This window comes from Amblyomma maculatum, chromosome 4, assembly GCF_055883805.1.
Source record: "Amblyomma maculatum isolate TAMU_Amacu chromosome 4, ASM5588380v1, whole genome shotgun sequence".
Taxonomy (NCBI): Eukaryota; Metazoa; Arthropoda; class Arachnida; order Ixodida; family Ixodidae; genus Amblyomma; species Amblyomma maculatum.
The window spans coordinates 90,317,696-90,341,298 of NC_139347.1; the positions used below are offsets into that span (position 1 = coordinate 90,317,696).

At 44.3% G+C, this 23,603-nt stretch overlaps 2 protein-coding genes across 2 annotated transcripts in view; one reads left to right on the plus strand and one right to left on the minus strand.

Moving 5' to 3' along the window:
* Positions 1-1,575, plus strand: part of LOC146191627 (allene oxide synthase-lipoxygenase protein-like) — a 58,108-nt gene extending 56,533 nt beyond the window's left edge. Inside the window, exons 16-17 of the mRNA XM_084602151.1 lie at positions 25-188; positions 1,250-1,575. Of these exons, the coding sequence (XP_084458277.1) occupies positions 25-188; positions 1,250-1,364 (279 nt within the window). The 3' untranslated portion in view covers positions 1,365-1,575. The remainder of the gene's footprint in view (positions 1-24; positions 189-1,249) is intronic.
* Positions 1,576-5,235: 3,660 nt separating this feature from the next.
* The window catches only part of LOC146191628 (glutamate receptor 1-like), a 35,098-nt gene continuing 16,730 nt past the window's right edge, over positions 5,236-23,603 (minus strand). Inside the window, exons 5-15 of the mRNA XM_084599974.1 lie at positions 21,151-21,288; positions 20,318-20,632; positions 17,319-17,426; positions 15,967-16,083; positions 14,967-15,182; positions 13,072-13,430; positions 12,039-12,237; positions 10,870-11,120; positions 7,385-7,493; positions 6,518-6,652; positions 5,236-5,518 (exon numbers count right to left, since the gene is read on the minus strand). Of these exons, the coding sequence (XP_084456100.1) occupies positions 5,435-5,518; positions 6,518-6,652; positions 7,385-7,493; positions 10,870-11,120; positions 12,039-12,237; positions 13,072-13,430; positions 14,967-15,182; positions 15,967-16,083; positions 17,319-17,426; positions 20,318-20,632; positions 21,151-21,288 (2,031 nt within the window). The 3' untranslated portion in view covers positions 5,236-5,434. The remainder of the gene's footprint in view (positions 5,519-6,517; positions 6,653-7,384; positions 7,494-10,869; positions 11,121-12,038; positions 12,238-13,071; positions 13,431-14,966; positions 15,183-15,966; positions 16,084-17,318; positions 17,427-20,317; positions 20,633-21,150; positions 21,289-23,603) is intronic.

Below are 23,603 nucleotides of genomic sequence, written 5' to 3' on the forward strand. Positions count from 1 at the left end.
CGAAAACTTTTCTCTAATATGCAGAGGGCCTGGACCCAAGAGGACATCGTGTCCATTCTCCCATCGCGGCAAGCTACTCTCGACAGCATGATCATCACAAAGCTTCTCAGCAGTAAGGGCACCAACTCGCTGGGAGACTTCGAGGTTCAGTACATGTACGAACCTTATGCAGTCAAAGCAGCTGATGAGTAAGATTTCCCAATTATGTTCTTTTTTTTTATTTATCACTTTGGTGATTATATGTTGGTACTGTGACCGCACAAATCTGACTCGTCGATGACACCGCCACGCGCTGTGTCGCCTATCGCTGTACATCGTGCAAAGCTTTGCGTATCAAATGCATTCCTCGCTTCAAGCAATTAAACGTTCACTAATCCTCTCTGGTGCCAGCTACGTTTGCTGTGAAATTTGCGCATATTGCGGTCGAATTACGTTATGGCTCAGCTTCGCAGGACATATATGTACGAGGCTTCAGTGCGCTTCCCTAATATATATAGTTCATTTCTGTTTCTTTGAGTTCTTTTATGCAAACTTTAGCGCTGTTTACTTGTCGTTTGAGTGGTTCAACGTTTTACTTGAGCTTCTACATGCCGAGACCTTTTCTGCGATATGTGACTTGATGTTGTAGGCTAAAGCTAAAATTTAATTACAATTATCTAATTAACGGCAAATGTTTCAGGCCTGCAATCATTCAAGTGCAAATGTACTTGACATAAGCTATTCAACTTATATACCTAATCACCTAATTAACGATAATTAATTAAGACCTACGATTGTTCCAGCACAAATATACTCTACATAACAAATATTTATGACCTAATTGTGTAGCGTAATGTTCAATTCAATCAATTAACTTCTTAACGCCCTTTAATTGTGACCTATATTTTCCTAGCGATGATATTCTCGACATAACAATCTAGCGATAAAACACTTGTGGCTGGCTATTATTCCCGACATAAGCTAATCAGCCACTGCGGACACATTTAATGCTACGGATTAAAATTCGCAAGTGAATATTCAAAATTTTTCTTGACATGGGTACTTCTGTCCCACCCTGCTCCTTCCTTTCAAGCTGTAGAATCCCAGTCTTGTTCATCCCTGGCCATGAAATAATTATCACATCAGGCCGCCACTGCACGATGCTATAAAAAACATTACACGCTATTCATACACGAGCGGTCATTTGCGCGCCAAACAGGCCTATGCTGTAAGTCCGCAAGCAACTGAGGTGCTCACTTTCGTTTTTCAGATTTCGACAGGAACTGAAGTTGATCAGCGAAGATATCAAGAAGAGAAACTCCTGCAAGGACCTTCCATATCCATATCTGGACCCAGAGATTGTCCCAAACTCCATCAGTATTTGATTCGCACAGGGACCATTTCGAATTTCCGGGCAACAATGCCGGGAAGCAGTATTTATGACACGCATCAAACTCGCGACGACCACAGTCAGGCTCAGGTGTTTATTTAAAGTCTACCATCGCTGTATATAGATAGGCATGCTGTTTTAGCCGTGAAAGTGTGCTACTTGTACAAAGGTGTTTCGCTGAAAAATAAAATTGTTTACTCAGTGTACCTCTCCCCTAGTCTCTGATTAAAGGAAGCTTTCCCCAAGTAAGGTTAGACTGATGAAGAAATTAACAAAATGAGGCGAGTATTAGAAGTTATTAATAACCGCAGATGACACAGTTCTCCCAACAGGACCGCATGAAATCGGTCCATGCGAGTTCCTTGCCGGGCGCATGCAACCATTGGAAACCGCTGCCAAGATGGTGAAAGATTTGAACGCGATACAGCTGAGCCGCTTGACGAAGAAAACTATCAGCCATGACTACTAGATTCACACCGGTCAAGGTCATGAAATTTACGCTACGAGATAGGAGCTTATACTTATACCTCTTTTTTGTTTTGTTTCTTTGATGCCAGTCCGCAATTTTTCATATATAGTTGCCCCATACACCTCTGGTTGACAGCTGTTACTTCGAGTTTCATGTAATAAACATTGTTGGAGGTGCGCTATATTAACCTATAATAAATCACCAACAAGCCCAATCTGCTGTTATGGTCAAAGAACAGTCGGGATCATTTCAGGAAACCAACGCTGTCAGACAATTTCGCAGTAGCAGGTGAAAATGCCTAATATCTTCTTTGTTCTTTTTTTTTAAATTCCCGGTGATTCTGGATGATACATATGTGTAGCATTCGTCAAAACAGCGGAGTTGAATGCTGTAAAACTTGCGGCATATCGGCTAAAAAGACAGCAGCCACAAAATTGTTTCAAATTTTATTCAAAACGCACACTGGACACGTAGAAATCAGAAAGACACCATCCCCAAAAACAGCTTCCGTGCTCCGTCACAATCATAAAACAACTCTGCTGCTCACTAAGTGCATTTACAGGCCCGTGAGCAATGTTACTCGACACTGTTTAATTACGAGGCGCGCATTTTAGCGTTTCACTCCTGCCTTTCACTTTACTAGGCCGACCTTAAAAAGTTTTCCGTCGTTGTTTGTTAGTGCCTGCGTATAGAGTCAGCATCCAAATGAAGCCCAATAAAACCTGCTTAGAATTTTAAGATATATCTGCGTCACTGATATATTAGTTAAAAAGACGTGCTAAATCAGCAGCCCCTCCGTGTATAAAGATAATTTTACTAGTGGCAGCGTAAAAGCTTGTGTATCACCGTAGGGTTTCTATGGAATGAAGCTGCTACTGATGTGATAATAGTATATGTTATTCGCAGGAGCTGCTGGTGTGGCTTTGATAAATCCTCCAGTACTTTACAACTTTGATCGATTAACAATCCCCTAATTGTGCAGAATAATTGGGGTGTACATTGACGGTACCTCCTTGACCCAAGCTTTAGCAGCGTTCAACGCGACGTTCAAGCAAATACAGCGTTCACCACGAATCTCAGAGCCACGAGGTCGGTTTAAGATGCAACCATGCTTCGATGAGCTTCAATGAGGTGCCAGCACGATGAAATGCTATGGTAAATACACGCGCATGCGCTCGCCACTTTTTACACGAATTTATCATGCACATACACACAGATGTGTCTTAACGTATTTGGTTATGAGAACAATATCAGAAAACAACTACATTGTTCTAAAACAGTCAAACTTTGCAATAAGCTGGACAGCATTTTCAATCAGTTTTTTCTCGCATGACAATTCGGAGCGAAAGGGCAAAAGCACGTATTGCAATACAGAAAAGTTCGAAGGGTCAACTCTTAATTCAAGATTTCGACTGATACGAGGAAGTTTTTGGAGCAACGTTTAATCATGCGTTTCTCTCGACAAAAGCAACACTGAATGAGTTGAGTAAATGTTTAAGCAATTCGTCATCAATCAGTGAGCCTATAAAAGTACTATTTGTTTCGTCTGAGTGCCACAGTAAATACATATATGTCATCATTTCAACAAGCACAACCCTATTCACATCAGCACCAGGTTTAAACACTGTGAGAACACGAAAAACGCTCGCGTTTGAGCTCCACGTGTTCGCTTTTAAACCACTGCCCGTGATAAGACAAAATTAATGGAATCAGAGTGCATGTTAAAATACGCTGTGTTGAAGCCCCTCACAAAAATAATTAAAACACACGATTAATTCTACGGTTAAATTCCAGGAAAGAATGCTTTCGCTGGCAGTGGCCATGAACTATCCAAGAGCTTTTTCATCTTGGGACGATTTCGGCCAATGAGCTTCCTTTTGTCGTCATTTAATATTATTTTATTGTTACTAATATTCTTAATGCATTCTTGCCCCCCTGAACAATTAGCCAGCAAATAGAACGAAACCGCGTTTAGACAAAACATGATATGAAAATTTTATTTCGTTTTAAAACCTGCAGTGAATTAAATCTCAAAACATATGCGAAGAAAAGAACTCTGCTGGGCACAGTTCACTCACCTCTCAGCCTCTCTGTAACTTAATTCAAGAAATTATCAGCTCCTCTCATACCACGTGAAAAGAAGTGCGAAAATTAGCACTGTTATCACTCCTACGGTTATGCAAAAATCAATTTTAACTCTGTTTATAAGGGCGCAGATTAAATATCCAATGATTCCGAAGTTATTAAAACCATGAAACATAAAATGCAATATGTAGCCCGAACACACATCGTAGTAGTTTTTCTTAGGAAGGTGAAGACTAGTGACTGACGCTTGAACGTACCTCAACAATGGTGCACGGTGTGCAGCCTTCGACATCAAAAAAGGTCGACTGTACGGATAAAGTAACAATATGCCGCAGGGAAACCGTTCGCGCAATGTTTTTTCGTCTGCAGCTAATAATGGCAGTGCCTCAGGGACGTACATCAACATGAGATTCAGAGCCCTCACTAACGCCCTATAAACCTAGTCCCGCGTGACTCGCAGAACTCTTTACCCAGTAAAATTGTTATGCAAATTTAGAATGTTTGCCCACCATCAAGATCAGCAATTTTAGTTTTCTTTCAGAGACTGCAGTTTGGTAATATTCAGTTCAAAACTCAGTACGAATTTGGCAGTGGACTCACGTGTACGCTACTATTCAAAACTTTCAAGGGGTATGTAAGATAATTTAGCGACATTCTAAATCAAGCTTGAAGCCATAGCGATTCCGTATTCAATTAATGACACAAAATCTTGTTTCAATAATCTCCCGAAACCGACTGTTCACACTTATGACACCGATGCCCTCTATTGGAGCGTAAAATACAGGCTCAATGTTCCTACCATGAGTGAATATGAAGCATGTGAGACAGATGTGTATGCTACAAGACACCGTTATATAACATTTCACTTTCATTTTCACAACATACAAACAGCTACCAAGACTAAGGTAAAAACTTGTTCAACACTTTGTGAGCATTTGACCATCATGTACTGGCCTCGCGTAAGCGAAGTTGTGTATAAAAACATACACGATGCATGTAGGTTTGTGTCGTTGGCAGCTTTCGTCGCGGCTAAGGTTAGCAGTAAATTTGAAACAGTCAATACGACACGACAGCACAGGGGAATGTTTTAGGGTAACAGGATCGGAATGCGGCACTCATGTCGCTTAGTAGTTTGCATAAGACATAATCATGAGAGAAATAATGATTCATCACGATAAATAACTTATGCGAATGACTCAAAGAAAAGCTAATACAGCTCGAAGACTTTGTTGAATGAAAATAATTTTGCTATTAATGTGAATCTTGCCAACCGAAACCGAATCCTAAGAAAGGTATCAAGGAGGAGGGCACACAGAACGAAACACTCTAAAACGAAATCAAACGAAACCCTCCAAAGGAGGGTACACAAAACGAAGGTTACCGAGGCGTTTTGCTTAAACGAAAACCTCACTAGCGTCGTTACCGGTCGCTCAGAAATAAAGGTGCCATAAATGCTAGGGCTTGGCCTGCATAGCCTCAGCGCCACAGGCCGTGTGACCATCGCAATATAGTTATGCGCAGGCCAGTGGTTGGTCGATGAACTCCTTTTCAGGGATTTGGGCTTCCTCCGTCGATGCTGGCTCGGGGCATTCTCCCTGTAAAGAGCGCGTCAGCATCACAGCGTCACTTGGTTGAACATCCCATGCACGGCCGCTTTGAACAATTTTTCCTTTAAGTCCTGCCGCCAAGGGGTATAAGGAAAGTGTTATGACCACGAGACGAGTGGCACGTTCCTTGGCGTTTTTGTGAGAACATTTTTGCTGCGGCTAAGAACATGCTCCACTACAAGCGACAATAGAACGATCTTTAATCAACTAATTAAGCTTATTAATTCACCTTATTAAAAGGTTCAATAGTTATACAGTTAAAGCTTCCCCATTAATTCAATTTTTCCTCTTTCAGAACATTGATTCTAAATGGCGCTTGCCTGTAGGCTGCAGGACGTGGCAAGAAATATATATATATATATATATATATATATATATATATATATATATATATATATATATATATATATATATATATATATATATATATATATTTCATTTCCTAATGAAATAACCTTCCACGTAATTAGCCTCTATAGTTATGCAAACTGATAACGTAACTAGCGTAAGCTTATAAGCACGGACACAGAGAGAATGTAGGGACCACATTAGGCTATATTATCTCTGTGGGCGTGTTTATGCTCTCATGTTACCTATGTATTCCTACCAACTCCCCAAATATCTAATAACGCGTATCACATGATTAAAAAGAGTAAAATAAAAAAGTAAAACCTTTAGTCCTGCCTTAAGCAAAAATGCGCTAAGAAAGGTCTTCTTATGAAAACTGTACAAGGCCTTCTTGAGTCAACAAACGTCAGTCGCACTTTCTGCCTCTTCGAATCACGTTGCAGACTTGACGTATGCATGGTGATCAAAGACAGTGAAGTCGTATAAATTTTTCGGGCTCCTACAAAAAGCCTGTTGTTAATTAGAAGCACAGTTAGTGTTATGGCCCATCTGGACCAAATAGGCGTTTTGGAGCATTTTTACAAGTTTGTTGTTAAGGTACCAGATGTAGAAGCTGCTTGAAAAAGTTTTGTAACGTACCTTGCCACAGGAAGAACTGCGCGCGCATGCGCGGTACACAATCTCGATGAATCCCACGAGAAGGCCCAGCGCCACTCCTCCGCCCAGGATGAAGAATACGCCCAAGAAGTTCTCCAACGGCATCACAAGACGCTCCTGCAGGGAAGAAATTGAGTTATTTGAATGATTTCAAATATGTCAGTTCTTTAATGACTCGTGATATTGCATCGTTTCAAATCAAGTAATTGTCCGCGTTGACGAGTTCTTTAGAGTCTATAGCCCCCTCTCGATGGCTAGGGCCCACCAAACACCCGCAGCCTTGTCAGGTACACACGAGGAAATCGTTATATACAGGTTATTTCTACATGTTACTCCTTCAGGTAAATTTGCGAATGTTGGTGACCACATGTGACAGATCGCCAACCTGCTTGAGCCCATGGATCTCAGCTATACTTATTCCTCATTTCAAGCCTCTAAAGGGCCTCGAAAGGAAGACCTGGATTTTTTGCAGCTATTGCGTCAACCAAGAGAACCATTTGGACAATGGAGGAGCGTCGTTTCGATGTTCGGGTTGCAAAGGTCCTTCTGCCCCGACTCTCTCTTTCTTCCAGAAAAAAACAAAGGTATAAAAACACTTAAGAAGTATCCCCGATTGGTTCAGAACTCGGTGCGGACAGAAGCAAGGTTCAGCAAACGTTACCATGGCTGCTACGATGTGAGGTACCGCAAAAATAAATAAATAAATAAAGGTTGAATTTATTTTAAAAAATTAACTCCATCAGCAAATAACCGATCTGAGAATATCCTTCAGTCACGAGAAATTCAGAAGAGCTCTCAGCGCCGGCATGAAACAACTACCAACTGCTTCATTTTCTAAATGATTCTTACCTTCTTTAAGGGTTCATGGCAGACGGATTTCTCAGACCACCATTTACTCTTTAGCTTTTCCAGCTCGCCGCTCTCCGTAAGCTTTGCGATTGCTTGATCCACCGGCTTCCTGCATCATGTGAGACAAGCGGGACCATGGCAAGTCATTTCGCCACTACGGTTAACAGTGATTACATCATGCACACCGAACAACCTACCACCTGCAATGGCATGCTTGGTGTAACACTGAAGCCCAGAGGTGAATCAGGCAAGCGCAATAATAAAATACACAGTGCTTCCGGCTGTGCCCCCATTTAATACAGCAGGCGTTTCAAACATATCTACATATCCCTAATATCACCCTTGGGCGTTCGTAGTGTTCAGAGAAAGATAAGTTTGCGAAGCTCTGAATAGGACCGAGCGTGATGTAGGCTTACACTGTGGCACTGTGTGTCACAGGGTGCTGGACAAAAAAAAAAAAAAAAAAAGAAATGAGAAAGACTTGGACCCCTCCAACCAGTGTAGTGTAGTGGGAAGCGTCCAAGCCTCGACTGTCCATCCACCTTTACGGAATTTCGTAGCTAACATGCCTCAGTCATCCACCCTTATGTTCAATAAAGTTTTCTCAATCTCAGCTGACATAATTTGGGGCTGGGCTACCAAACGTTTTGCGGCGGACCAAGTGTTTTGAATTTGGGTCAACTAAATTTTTGAATTGCACGAATTCAATTTTTAAGGTGATCAAAGTTGATAAGGCAAGCCGTACCGCGCCTGCGGGGCGCTTTAAATGCAATAGCAGTGCATTTGGATCCACTACGCGCGTATGGAAGTTGATGAAGAGGACGACATGTAGTGCATAGTGTGAGGGAGTTGCAGTTAAACCCACGGAGGGATAGACCGCGGCGGTTATAGCCGCGACCTATCGTTCCCGTCAGATCATAGTTGGGACGCGCTTTTTTCAGTGTACAGCCGCCCATGGACTTAACACGAGTAACGCAAGACGCGGCTTGGACTGCCGCAAGCGCTCCGAAGCGATAGTCATCGGACGCGAGATAATGCTCTCAGTACATTTACGGCGGCTGACCGTAGCTGGTGCGCAGCTCCCTTTGACTGCGTTTTCGACTGCGCATGTTCGCTGCGTTGACAGCGGGCTCGTTAAGTAGACGCCCCCCCCCCCCCCCCCCCCCCCCCCCCCCCATCTCCGCCCTCTCTTCTCCCAATTTGCTCGCGGATGGGGCTTCACTGCCCGGACAATGCGTTGCAGTTTTCTTAACACGGGAACTAGCAGCAATTTGAACCCCAAATTGTGCTCAAAGCTTCCGCAGCTCAAGCGCCTCAAGTGTTTCGTCCGAATGCTGCGGTTCTAACAAAATAAATTCCATAGCCAAAGTTGTACGCTTCCCAGTGCATTACATGGGAACGTGCACGTGTCATATGACGTAATCAAGGTAGGACAAAAAGCATGCACCAAGGCAAACGCGAGCTACAGAAGCCGGTAAGTTGTAATAACAGTTAGTTATATGGGGTTTTATGGCGCAAGAGCAACTTTGGCTATGATGGGGAAGACATTATTTTGTTATAGCAAATAAAACTGTCGCATGAAATTATGGTCGGTGCCTCGTGCAGGGCGCGCGAGCTGCGCTAGCTTGGCGCGTAATTTCGGGCTCCCGCGTTAAGAAAATCTCAACGCGTTTTGCGGGCGTGCGAGGCCGCGTATACGCTAGCAAAACGACAAGAATGCCCACGTAACGAACGCGCTGTCTATGTGGCTATCGGGCGCAGTCGAAAAAGCAGAAAAGCAGCTAGAGCGAGCTGCGCACTAGCTACCGTCAGCAGCCATAAACTTACCGAAAGCATTATTTCGCACCCGATTAATATTGCTTCGTGGTGTTATGCATTCTAAGCCACGCTTTCCGTCACTCGTGTTAAATCTGTTGTTGGTCTTGCGTTCTTGGTCAGATAAAAAAAAAAGTCAATGATATCTGCGAAGCTCCGTATTCGTATTCCACATGAAATTCCTAGGTTCGAATCCACTTCACTTCCACGTAATTTGTTTCCCCCGAGCTCAACAGGTCGACGATGCAGGAAACGGTGAGCCGGTTAAACTCCATGATTTAGTCATTTCGCACTAAAATATTTCAAGGAGAATATCTGACTTGTTGGTATTTACCGCACGATATTGATAAGGCGGCAAGCTGTCATTTGTCGTAATAAACGAATATCTGGCGTTGCCACTACATGTATCCCTAGTAAATATGCCTAAGTAACCTACATGATAAGTCTTAATTACACGAAGTAGCAGAACTTGAAAATATCGAATCTTATATTTCATCCTGATTAATTTAACGCAGCATACGTCGTTACTCATGTAAAAAAAGAGGAAGACAAAACAACTTTGCTAATATTTTATTATCCTACACAATTTCTCTAAATCAGGTGTCAGCTTAATTGTACGTTCTATTCACGCTTATGAAGGTGGTGGCTGCGGCGACCTCTTCGAGAATAACAGCCGCAAACGACGAAGGAACACAAGTATGATGCAATTCTGCTGATGATGCATTAAATCAAAATTTACAAACGTGGCAAAAATTTTAGAAGCCCGCCGTACGAGGGATCCTATAAAGTGATAAAAATAGCAAGGACGTATGCTGCCTCAGTTCGCAAGCCAACGTTTCAACAAGGGGCTTTCTCCCAGACGAAGACAAGTTCCTTTGTCGAAACGTTGGCTTGCGAACTGAGGCTTCCCCTCAACCCTTGTTCAGTTCTCTTTCATATTGTGTAGCCATCTTCTCCCCCTCCTTCTGCCCCAAGTACACGATATAGTAACAAGCAACGTCAGCCTTCTATTTACCCAAAAGAATGAAGTAAAACAGAGTGACTGCGATATGGACTGATACCAATATCGCCCCACTAAACAGACGACGCCCCAGCTTATGGGCAGCGTACGATGCCGTCACTTCTTCGTCGCATGTAGAGGCGGGACGGGGTTAAAAGACACAAGCAGTGCCAACCGTGGTAACAGCGGCGGACGTTCGGGCAGCCATTTCCCGTCACGTCAAACGCTCATTACGGCGAAAGAACTAGCCTGCATGGAAGTCGCAGTTTCTCACCTTAAGAAGCAAAAAAATAAAGGCAGTCATGGCTACCATGCCTTCTGCGCACTACGGACAGAAAGCTACGGACAAAGGAACAGATAGAATTATGAGGGAGTGCCGAACAAGCCTGGAAGGGCAAGGAATAAAATGCACAATCGAACCGAACAAAATGTGGGGCAGTGCATCTAGCTGACGGGGAATCGTCGCATTTGGACTGGACTCCCGATGGGACACCCCTGCTGTAGACACAGTATGGCTTTGGCGATCACGGCGATAATGGCGAAACGCTGTTATATCCGGATCTGTCAAGCATTCATTCATGTTATGCTTCTGGAAGGTTTATCTTCAAGTGTGAAATAAACCATTCCATCACGAGAAAGTGCACATTAAAGCCCATTACAGCGCTTGTACCTCAAGGCAGAGTCTTTGGGCAGCACCACGGCGAAGTGTCGTCGGGCAAACATTTCGCCCAGTCTTGCTGTGTCGCAGGGTCGTTGACTGCTCACGTAATCCACTTTGTTGGCTTCCATGAAGAAGGCGTAGCGGCCTTTCGACGAGCGCACTCGCTCGATGCCCTCGCCGTCTGAGCCGGTGAACACGTTCGGCTTCCGGTTCATGATCTCCCACATGCGCTTGTGCACGCTCGAATTGAGGTTTGGATTCTGTGACGGAAGCAAAAAAATGGCGTTGCTTTGTTACGACACAGTGCACTATAAACGCATGGTCAAAGGACAAAACAGCGCAAGGGAGTTCTGCATAAGTTTATCGAGTAATTCGTAAAAGCAATTAGCGAAGACGCTCAAACACATGACGCTACCGATTCAGGACCTGTCCAAAAATGCACGAGGCTAGTCGATCATACTAAGTGTTGGTCAGTTTCATATCTTTCGTTCTGCAATGGCTTTCACCTTTCTTTGGCCGTTGATATACTCAAGCCGCAATGGTCCGGTGTCTTTATTGAAATTTATGCGAGAAACATCTCTACTCCACCGGAAGCGTAACCAACTCCGCCGCTCTATCTTTTAGCGTTTGTTAGGAGGCGCTGGTCAGACACGTATAGAGTCTGTCCAAGTATGATGCCGCATTACTGTTCTTGGTGTTCTAGGTCCTTTCTTTCGCTCAAATTATGCCAATATTCATAAATTTGTTTACTGCGTTAGGTGCCATTAAAGGGGTATTTCAATGGTCCCCGCATCCTGGACTCTCGCATGCGATTTGTTCGGGCATTTTATCGGCAAAATAATTTTACTTACTTTACCACCGGAATTTTTATCCAGTGCTTCTGCTACGATTCCTTTTGAGCAACTTCTTATATAATCGCTGTACACTTATAGCAGCGATAGCAATAACTGTACACGGTACTGGGCAAACTGGAAAAAGTTCATAGTGTGGAATAGCGCAAAAAGAACAAATGAATCGAAGAAAGAGCCCATGTCGTTTTCTCTTTCCTCGGTCCTTTGTCTCTTATGCGCTAGTCCTCAATAACAGTAATACTGCCCTGATTTACAAGAACTGCAAGGAATGTATAAGCGTGGAAACGTATCAGTAATTACTGCGGGACCTTGAGCGGTGTCGCATACCTCGAAGTACTTCCTGGGGAACGAATCTCTGGTGAATCCGTACTCGACAACTGTCTGGTCAGCGAGGTCTTCGACGGTGGCGAGAGGTCGGGACACCGTCTCGGTTGACAGGAAGGGGATGAGACTAGCCGTGTAGGCCGAGAAGACGAAGACCACGAAAAGCCACCACACGTTTCCGACCACCCGGCCGGCGATGGACCTGCTCTCGCCCACAGGCAAGACGTTCAGTCCACAATAAGGGTACACAGTCGTTTATATAGACAACATATCAAGCTCTAATATCACAGTATCAAAAAAGTTGCAAAGGAACAAATGCTGGTACCTTCCCATTTAAGGACATTCGAACATGAAAGCAGGTCAAGAATCAAAAACTTGGGAACCCAGCCTGGACCAAATGCAGTTTAAACTTTTCTCTGTACATGATTACAAATCAGAGAATTACTAGTCCCTTAATTTCTACCTCATGTGCAAGGTCACTCTACGCGAATATAAAGTCCCCGCTTCAACCAAGCCCTATGAAAGAGCATGCACAACCTATGGTAGCGGATCACACTCGGGATCCAAGAGTCCCCGAACGGGCTTGATTCCCAGCTCGTGCTCCCGTCAGCTAGAAGCTGCCCGAGTTGGCAGTTTCGGCCAAATTAGCCACATCAGGTGGTCTTGTGACGCCACGTAATCCGCCAACCAATCAAATTCCAGCCATGTGACCTGCCAAATACTAACGTCTGCCACAGGCATGTTCGCGAATTTTCGTTCATAAAGACGACAACGCCGACAGCGGATTTTCTAGAGAATGGGGCTTTTAATGACATCACGTTAGTTAGGTGTGAAAAAAAGAAATAGCTAGTAAGATCGATTACTAATTTAATAATAGATTCCATAGTGTATTCGCCACGGTACAAGCCGAGCAATGATTTTAAGCTTTTGTACAGCGAACACCAGGCTTTAAGAAACCTTCCGCGGCAAATACTAGTTTTCGTGGAGACCGGGGTTTTGTATGCCCTCCGCTTGCAGTGAGGGGCACTAGACTGACCTAGCGTAGTACGAGTCAATGTAGTGCGGCGTGAACGCCTCGAGCGTGTAGCAGAGACTCTTGAAGAGCGTTCCCGACGTGTGGCGCTCGACGCCTGGCTTTTCGTGGGCCGCCGATGCGCGGGCCGTGAAGAAGCTCACGAGGAACATGACCAGCATCACGACGGCAAGCCCGGACACGAAGAAGATCCACAGCTCGAACGAGAAGGGAGCCAAGAAAGTGAGCATGCCGCATCCCAACACGGGCTCCCGGCGTAGCACGAGCGCGGCCGTGCCTGTCTCCATGAAGGGCAGGCTGAAGTCCACCGCTTCGCGACGCTCAGCCGTCACCCGCGTGGCCGCGACGCCCAAATCCACCTCCTGCGTGTGATCGCATGCGCGGAAGCCGTTACTTGAATAGTGGCACTGGAGAGCAAGAAAGTTAGCAAGCAACACTGAAGGCTGTAGAAACTGCGAGTCGACACAGGACACACACGCACCACGCTAATCTCGAGAGCTATTTATTTACAGCAGCACGCGATGTTAGCAGTCGCTCGTTAAAAGCGGAAATGAGGCGAATATAAGCTTCTCTCTCACACCTACCTGTTCATCTCGCTAATTAAATCGTAAATGATGTAATTAGATAAAGCAACGCCGATATCAAAGCAAGAAAAGCACAGCTGACCTATGACTATTATTAAGCTTTGTTCCAATTTGGCTCTAGTGATACATTTTCTGCCATAATGTCATGCCACATTTCTGTTATGCGACTATAATGTAGCCTTGGTTGTTCTTTGCCACCTATTACGGTGCTATAGAACAAACCGACGTCCTGAACGAAACCCACCAAAAGCCCCACTTCCAGGCTGACTGGTAGCAATTTGGCGCCTAGGAAAAGCAGAATTTGATGCAAATAAATCCTAATACCCATTACTGAATTTCTAACGGGATTCAGAACGTTCTACAAAATCATTAATAATTAGGTTATAAACACAGAGCTAAATATTCGTAATCAAAAAGACCAAAAGATACAAATGCAGTCATTCTTTCGTTAGAGCAGAGACGACGTGTAAACTAAACGGAAATAACAAATATAGCTTCTGTTTATATACCACTGATTCTACCTCCTGGTACTATTTTCACAGTTCTTGCCCTCAGCAAAATGAAAAAAAAAGGTTAACGGCTATTACGCTATTTGTTTCGAGGCAAAAAATTAAGGGATAGCACTTAGCTTCTCTTGAGGCTTATGGCGAAAGCATTTCCTCCTCCTACTCTTCCACCTTTATCTTGCGTGTTTGTGTACTTGTTATAATTTCAGTTCTTTCTTTCTTTCATTCGGTTTCGCCGTCGGCGAAATTGGCATGTAAGGATTTCCTCCTCGACATGTGTGACTGAACTAACAGGTTGTCCTGCGCGGCTTTTTATAGGGACTAAGCCTAACTATCCGAACAGGGAAATTATTTTGACGTCAGAAGCTATTGCGACGTCCTGACCACGGAAATTATTTTGACGCCAGAACCTATTGCGATGTCTTGCGGACACATCTCGTGGAATCTTTCGAACACATCTCGCGGAGGGACACATCTCGTAAACGCGAGATTTGCACCATGAGCCTAGAAAGGCTTTCGACTTAATAACAAATACCATTACTTGTTGCTCTCGGGTTTGAGTGCTACTTCGCGGCGCCCCAAAATAAACGCTTTTTTTTTTAGTCCACTGCTTACACGGTGTTTTATTCAAACCATTGTCGTTTTCAAGGACTGTTTTGCATACGACACAAAAACAGAATGCTCTCAACATTAGATCGCACTGCAAATTGTTAACAATCAGGCACGCACACTACAGCCATCCATGTTTTGCGTTTTCTTTTTACTTTCTTTTTTTTTTTGCAAGGTGAGATGAACTACTAAATCTTGCCTTTCGTACTACTTGGCCGATGAGCCCTGTCCAGCCACCCTGAACTTTGTGGTCTCTGCGGCCATACACCGTTTCCTCAGCTGCCTTCAGTTCGTATTTGATTTGCAGTTCCTTGGCAATGGCTTCCATCAGATCTTTGCAGTAACCTTCGTAGCGGTCATTTCCAGTGCGTTCCGGACCATCCGCGGAGTCCTTGACCATCAGGTATGGTTTGTCCTGAAATCAGTCCCCATGGCTCACATTACTGAAACTTTTAAGGAACAAAACCGCAAACTCGAAAGAACAGAAGCAAGATGAACGGCCTCTCGTTTTGCAAATACGCTCTGTTAAGTTACTTAAACTGGCTTGGTTTGGTTGATGGGGTTTATCTCCCAAAAGCGACTCGGGTTATAAGAGACGCCTTATTGGAAGGCTCCGAAAATTTTGATCACCTGTTGTTGTTTAACGTGTACTGACATCGCACAGCAAACAGGCGCCTTGCTTTTCGCCTCCATCGAAAAGCGGACAGCACAGCCGGGATTCGATTCCGCATACTAAGTTACTGAATCTGTCTGCAGTTCTTTACGATGAGATTAACTCTGTTGTTAACGATTTTTCCGTATATCTAGGCTGCATGGCAATGTCACTAATCACTTCTGTCAACCATGGAGAATTGCTTTTCAAGAAAGATTCTCTGATCCGAAAGTCAAGGCGAAAAATACGCTGTCGCCTTTGCACCGTACCTTACGCCTTTTCAATTGTTTTCTGCATTGGGGGAGGTATGCCTTGACCTTAAATGAGAATGCAAGCCGAGGAGATTTTATGACCATTTTTTTTAAATCCCGCTTCGCGCATCTCACGGTCTTTTGCATCGTTAAGAAAAGCTAGAACAAAGTCTTCCCGAAGGCGCTCGAGAACAGCTGTAACAAACTACCAAACCAAAAGCCATGAGCGTAATCAAACACTCACACAAAAGTATAGGATAATCATTCTCAAAATCAACGGTAAAATTCTGTCTCACCAGGACGCTTTGCACCAGGTACACCCTATCTTTGCTGAGCTCCTCTGTTTCATTGACCAGAGGTTTTGGGGGCTTGACCACGGGTTCGAATCCCTTGGTGTCCGACCACTCCGCCACCTGTGACCAAAGCGTACAGGTCACAAGCATTCAATATTAACAGCTACATTAATGTGAAAATTGCTATTCGTTTTTAAACTCTAGATAACCGCTCCTGAAGTAGCTTGAGTCCTTCTTGGGCAAAAGCTTACACATCGAAGATGAACGAGAACGTGTTCTAAAAAAAAATATGTGTTTCAGCAGTGATAGACTTCACTTTTTTGTGGACACTAGCTCATAGCGTACAAGGCATTTTCATTTGAAAATGTATGCTTGGGCGACAGAACATACACGATACTTTGGAAGAATGTTTACATTAATTTTTGCAAGCCTAGCGGAGGCCGATTGGCTTGGGGAATCACCTCATTTACGGAGGGTGCGGGGTTCAATCTCCTGTGTCACTTAAGGGTTCCTACCGCTGATGCGACAAAGGGCAAGCTTTCACCTAGCCTTGTTCTTGGTTTCTTGGTGGTTAAATGCTTGTAAACTTGGTCTCTGACCCCACCCTGTGAACCTTACATTACTGAAACCAGTAATGTAAATTTGCATATTTATTTCTTCTGGAATCATTTTGTGTCGTACAATTCGTTATGCCAGCACAGGTATAAACGAATTGCGCAGGCATCATTGCCGCAGCGTATATAAGGACTGGCAACATAAGACATTTTCTTCAATAACAAGGTCCATTGCCCCGAAGCTTTGTAATGTTTGTTTTTGATGTTCTCAGTTGGCACAGGAACATCTCGGAAGTTCGTCACTGAGCGCATCCGAGAGCCACATTGATTTTATTATCGTTCGACTGGAGAGCTCACACTTGGCGCCATTGCGGCAGTTCTCCAAATGAACAGTTCGAGGTGCACGCCAATCGTTTGCCTTTCAACCATGTCTACCTCCATGCTGACATCCCAAACACGTAATAATACCGTCGTCTCTTTCCCTTCTTTGCTCCTTCAGCACTTCGTTCTTCTTTATATTTATTTCATTTTTCAAAACTCAAGACGGAGCGTGCTCACGGTAAGAGGGGTAATTTTCAGAACACATATTCCCATTCGACGATGTAATTGTCACGAAGTTTACGCAACTAATCTCAACAATATCGCAGCTTCTTCCGCGTATGACGATGGCTAGTATTTACATCAAAAAATAAATATATGAATACTAAATAACTGAAGTATCTGGACAAAACAGAACGGCTCATAACCAGAATCAGAAAAAAACCACGTCACGAATGAATGCAAAGAGTTTATTATGCTCACCTTGAATGCTTCATTTGTAGTGTTTAACTGAACAATGTGCACTTTGTAGTCAATCCTGCATCCATCCGACGTGAAACGAATAGGACCGGTCAAGCCTTGGAAGCTTCGCTGGAAGAAATGGGGGGCAAAATGAGAACTTAATTGCAACCTTCGCCAACGAAAACGATCCTGCATATCAAGATTCTGATGTACGTATGCATTAGGCATGGGTGATTCTCTTGTACGATAACTTACTGTTATACGGCATATTTTGGCATCACCCTGTATTTTCTGACCGAAACCAAAGGGAAGGCATAACATTCTACACAGCATGTGCATTTCGAGTCAATTAAAATAACAGGAGTGTGCATAATACCTTTCAAAGCCGTATCGAGTATGGATCGAATATTTTCACATACATTCACTACTTGGGCGAGCATTCGTGAAGCTTTCCGAGCATAGACGCCATGTGTAAGCACTATAAATTCCGCCACGAGAATGCACCACGTCGGAGCACTGAACCTTCTGTGCGCGCACTAGGCGGCATAAGTTATCGACCCCGTTTTCATCGCAAATGTCGAAGCAAATCATCACGCGCCTTATTCAAAGTTCTAGCCGACTATAGAGAATTCTAAGACTTGAAAACGCATTTGAGATCCATCCAAAAATTTAATATAATAATAATAATAATAATAATAATAATAATAATAATAATAATAATAATAATAGTAATAATAATAATAATAATAATAATAATAATAATAATAATAATAATTGGTTCACAGGAACGGAAAGGCGCAGTATCCAACCCCCCCCCCCCCCCCCCAATGTGCGCTTCTTTTCACTAAAAATGGAGGTTTTGTACAAAAAGTAAGATAATATATAAAATAAAACGAAATACAGTAATACTATTTCTCGCGGTAAATGCATGCGTCGACACTAATTTTTGTTGGGAAACGAGGCGCATTCCTCCTTCCCTTCCAAACAGCACCAACCCGTCCTTTTGATTAGGACGTCACGAGTTCGAATCCACTGGCGGCAAGGTTTTGAACGCCTAGCTGTTTCCTTGGCCTGACATCAACTGTGACGTCACTGCTGGGTTGGGCAAGCTGCGCTTGTTCCTCGGATATCGAAACCGACCAGAGCCACGCTGCGCGCTTTTTGTCACCCTGTTTTAAATGGCGGAAACGGCTTCGTAGAGACCAGCAAGTTTTCAGAAAGCAATTCAGTGAATGTTTTTCGCTCTCCCTTCATGCGCCCGACCCAGCATCGTTTCGCGAGGCTACGTCGTCGAAAACGCCTGGATTGGACTACTGCTGGTGCTCGACAACTTTCCTAGTCAAATTTGAGCATTTAAAGCAATATTTAAAGATTGGATTAGTTAACCTCGGCTATGCAGGCGGAACAAAAAAAAAAATAATAATAACTAGCAGTGGAATCTTTACGTTTCTTCCGAACGCACTCACTTGATTTTAGTCGGGAAGAATTTATTCCTTGGATTAGCTTAGCTGGGACACCCCGCATATTGTCAAACATGACCCGGGTTTCAATCATGTTAGTTTCTTGAAACAAAATAGCTTAGTTTGCGTCTGGATTTTCTGTTAGACACCTACTGATATTTCGCTGCAATGACGTAACTGGAAAAACAAGGCAATGAATAGAATCCTAAAGCAGAGTCGACCATAAAGCTGATTATACACGGCTGCAGAAATTATGTTTTGTACATAGGATACGTGGCGCAGAGGTTCCTCAAGAAGCTGCATTTTTCTGAACTCCCACGCTAGCGTGCGTCGATGCGATCGCATGGCTTCTAATCGGATTGCTATTATAGAATTTAGCACCGTGCATAGTTGCTATAAGGCCACTAAACATTGAACTCAAAATGCATTCGATCCTTTTATAATAAACTTCATAACGCCCATAACACCTTAATCTGATGGCTTTGATGAAGAGTTGGATTTGGAAAACGCTGGAACGGAATTTGCTTTCAATCGCCTGATGAATGCAGGCCAAGCGAGTCGAAAATCTTTTTAAGACAGACGCAGTGTTTTAACACTATGGGGCAAAATGTTTCGAACACAATCACGGCATGTTGCTTGGAGTCCGGCCAGCGTGTCCAGGCGAACATATATTATGGTGAGGCTACCAAATAAAAAAAAAAACATAAAATAATGTGCCTCTGCCCGTGCCACTAGGTATAACGGGCTGACAGTATACCAATGGCGAAGGTACTTGTCAATACGATATCTACGATATACCACAACCATTGTTGGCATTTAGGAATTTCTACACCCCGCTGCAAGTTTCCGCAGTCTATCAATACATATACGCCTGACATCAAGGTCATATCAGGAAACTAAATGGATGCGAGCACGCTCAGATACCGGCATTGTCTTTTAGAGCAGATCGGGTTCTCCTCGATCTAAACATGGCTTGTCTACATATTGTTACGAGCGAGGTTTTATTGGCCGGAGAACAAGCATCGGAAAGCAGCCGAGTCAGCTTGCGAGTCCCAGCACGAGCCGTTTCTTCGTCCTCCTTACATTCCCCTTCCTCTGTTTCTTGGCGTCAAACTTCTACCTATGCAGCCGAAGCATACTGGGTGAAATGTAGGACTTTAAACAAACAACATGCGCGACTTCACTTTCGCAGAACGCCGGCCGCTTGTGGTGAGGCGCACGATGCGATAATTGAGCTTGCTAAGTTGGGCGAGGACGACAAACGGTCCTTCATAGTGGGACAATATATGAAACAATTTTGCGCGCTGTTCCTTCTGTCGCTATCACGTGTTCGGTGCGCATTTTTGTTACAGAAAGAGACAGACAAGCGTAAATGTAATCTGGAAGACCTGATGGCGGTGCAGCGGGTCAAAACACTTCACTAAAGCGAGTACCAAACAACACCTGCAAACACTTTTTTATATACAATAAACAAAACCAGCGCGAAAACGGGGCACCTTGAGCAGCGTCATTTAAGCTGCAGCAAGTGTGTGACCGTTACCCCAGCTAAGCCATACTGACCTCTCTCAGGTTCCTAGTAATGATCTCTCCGAGTTCCTGCGGCACCGACGGCTTCTCGCCGCAGCCGGATCCCTGGTAGGGCGCGTCAGACTGTGGAATCGCCTCGGGAGCGACTTCTTCGGGCAGCTCAGCCTCAAGCCGCGGGGGTTGCAGCACAGCGGCCGCTGCGCCCTCTCTCCTCGAAGACAGGGTCTCGTCGTCCTCGTGGTCCTCGAAGATGTACGAGTAACGATGGGGCACCAGGCTGCGAAGCTTCAGCTCCTTATACGTGTTCACGATGAGGGACGCAGCGTCTTGTATCAACGCCTCTTCCAGCTGCACGAAGGTTGAGACAGAGTGCATGCTTACGCTACCGACTCGAACACACCACACAGCTACTGCACCACCCTGTACGGTTACTCTTGAGCCTTCCCAGAAACGAGTGCTTTACTCTGTTCCATCAGTTATCTGTATCGCTTCTAAAGGGCGACCTAGGACAATCAGGTGGCCTGTCGACGACAGGGGTAAAAATGCGGAACACATTATTACTGCGCGTCATTCTGATCGACTCAGGTCGTCGTTCTCTTTCATTGGACTGCTAACGGTTTGCGAAATGAAGTACTGCCGGTATCGCCGGTTGATAGAGTTTCGCCAGTTGACATGAGATCCCACTATTCGGACGCAATTTGTGCTTTCCGAACCATCAGGGAATGACCATGTACGTTTGGTTATCAGTGGTGCACTTCGCCTGCAGCACTCCGAGCATTGAGAGATTTGGAGCGCTCCGACTAGTGCTGTCTTTGCGTATTTGCATGTGACAAGAACGTCTCTCCCATAGTCCCAAATGCACGCACCGTGATTTTCTTCTCCCTGGGCTCCTGTGAAGGGTCCAGGGACGACTGCTGAGAGATGTCCTCGCTGACCAGGCGCAGAGCAGTGATGTTGACGGCTGCAAACTCAGGGATCTTGTCGTACGTGAGCTCATTCACTACCTGCGGTAAGCGCGTAACGGGAATTGAGAGTGAGAAAGATGTACTAGCACTTTCTCTATTTAAAACGACATCTTAGATGGTTGCAGGGCTTTTACGCAATGACGAATGGAGCTTCTTCATCCTTTACCAAAAGTATTCACCGCACCTCCTAACTGAGAACCTAACAAAAAAGAAAAACGAAAAAAAAAAACACGTTAGAAAAGAACAAGCAATTCAATAATATAAATTTACCATATTGAGGTTCGAACCCAGGCCTTCTGCACAACAGGCGGCAGGCAACACATAAGCCACGGAGGTTCTTTTTTTTTTTTTCTTTATTGCCGGGTCTTGATACATTGCATTTCACAAAAACAAAATCAACAGAAATCACACAAACACTATTTACATACGCTATTTACATATGACACACTAAAATTCACGCATACACAACAAAGGCTCTAGCCTTGAGAGCCACTCGGGAGGTTCTGCTGCAGCTTTCTGGATTGCCAGAAACCTGTCCACGCTTTCCCGAAAATAAATTCCGGCAGGCTGTGCATCTTTATCACAATGGAAACCCGGCATTCTTGAGCGCCATACACAGTGGAGGCCCATGAGTATAATTAAATAAACGATGCCCCATCCTCACTTTCTACGCATAAGTACAGGATGCCATGCCGGTCTAGATTTTCAGCCAAGAAGATTCGTTGGTACCAAGAATATTAGAGAGGCACCTGGTGAACGCGTTGTGGTCTATGCGACTTTTACAACACGTGTGTGGGCATAGGAGGCTACGGTATGAGATTTGTATGTTAGAAGGATAGTAATTTTTAAAATTTAAATATTTTAAAGAAGAAAAACTTAAAGAACTGAGGAACAAAATCTCGCTGTTAAAGGCGCTATCGCGTCTGTTCCTAAGGTGACGCTTAAACGTCCCCTTATTTTTGCTGTTTGGAATGTATGTCTCAATATTGTTGCTAAAAATCCTACCAAGAAAAATCTGCACTTTCTCTAAATATCAACCATGTGAATTCTTAAACTTTAGCATGCTCATAAGCCAACATTGTAATAACGAAAAGAGGGATAAAATATTTTGAAAGCCTTCTGCGCCTATGTAGACCAACAGCAATGTGTGGCGTAAGACGCATTGTCGCTTTTGTCGCCGGATGGAGAAAAATTCGGGTTATGATCTTTTGAAGGGCTGTTTTAAAGCAGTTTTCGGATCGTATAGTGAATGCATATGGTCGTTAGAGCTATAATACATGAGCAGCGCCTTTTTTCTACTCCTGCATCTATGATGGAGCGAGGTTGAGAACATGTCAAGGCTAAACCCATTGTCTCCCTAGGTTGTTCCCTCTATTGTACGCTACTTTATACTTGTGCACTTAACAAAAACTGGGAACCGGCTCATGCGAACGGTTTTGTCCGTACTTTATGTGCCAAATACTTACTTTGAAGGAACTGGTCAAGAAAGCAAAAATTTTAAAATAGGCCTAGCGAGCCTAATTGAGAGATAAACCGAAGCTTTAATCATTCGTTTCTAAGCATGATATGAAGGGAGGTGAAAATAAAACGGAGAGCAAACATCCGGCCATGGATTCTCTTTCATCCGGGCTCCGAAACGTGAACATGCGGACACCGAACGAGATTTTAAGAGACGAGTTCCCTCTCTCAGGCTTCCGTGCCCTGCCCAGTGATGGTGCCACGGTGCCAAACACCCGTGCTTAGAACGTCGCCAGACGCCGGCGTTCGAGGCGGCAGCAGTTGGAGTCTATAGTACTGTTGGCTGGAAGAGCGTTCGGGCATTTTGAATTGAGTCTGTCACCAATTTGCGTAGTCAGCTCATGACGTTTTTTTAGCATGCGATTGTATTACGATCGGGGAGAGCTCGAATTCGCCGCTGCTTCTACGTTCTTGTCAGGCCAGCGTCTCTTCATGACCGCGTACGCATCTGCACTGTTATGTATTTTACTGCCGTCATCGTCAGAGCTGCTTAAGCCTAGTAATAGAGCCTGATCATATGAAAGGTAGAAACTAAACGTTACGGAAAGCGATCGCTTTGTGAGTTATACGCCAAAGCATAAGACTGCTCGCCAATGCCAACGTGTAGCCCGTTACGAAGGCGGAAAAGCACCATTGACCGCAACTACCTAAATAATCGAGCCAGAGGGGAGCGCTACTGAAAAAAAAGGTCTCAGCAATGGCTTCGACGCGACAAGTCAAACATGCCAGACACTGAGCGCGCTGCCTTGCTGGGAGAAGTTAACCTGCGGTGTGGCGGAGTAGGCTGTGCACTGCACCACTTCCTAGCACTGTGCATTGCACCCAGTACCAAATAC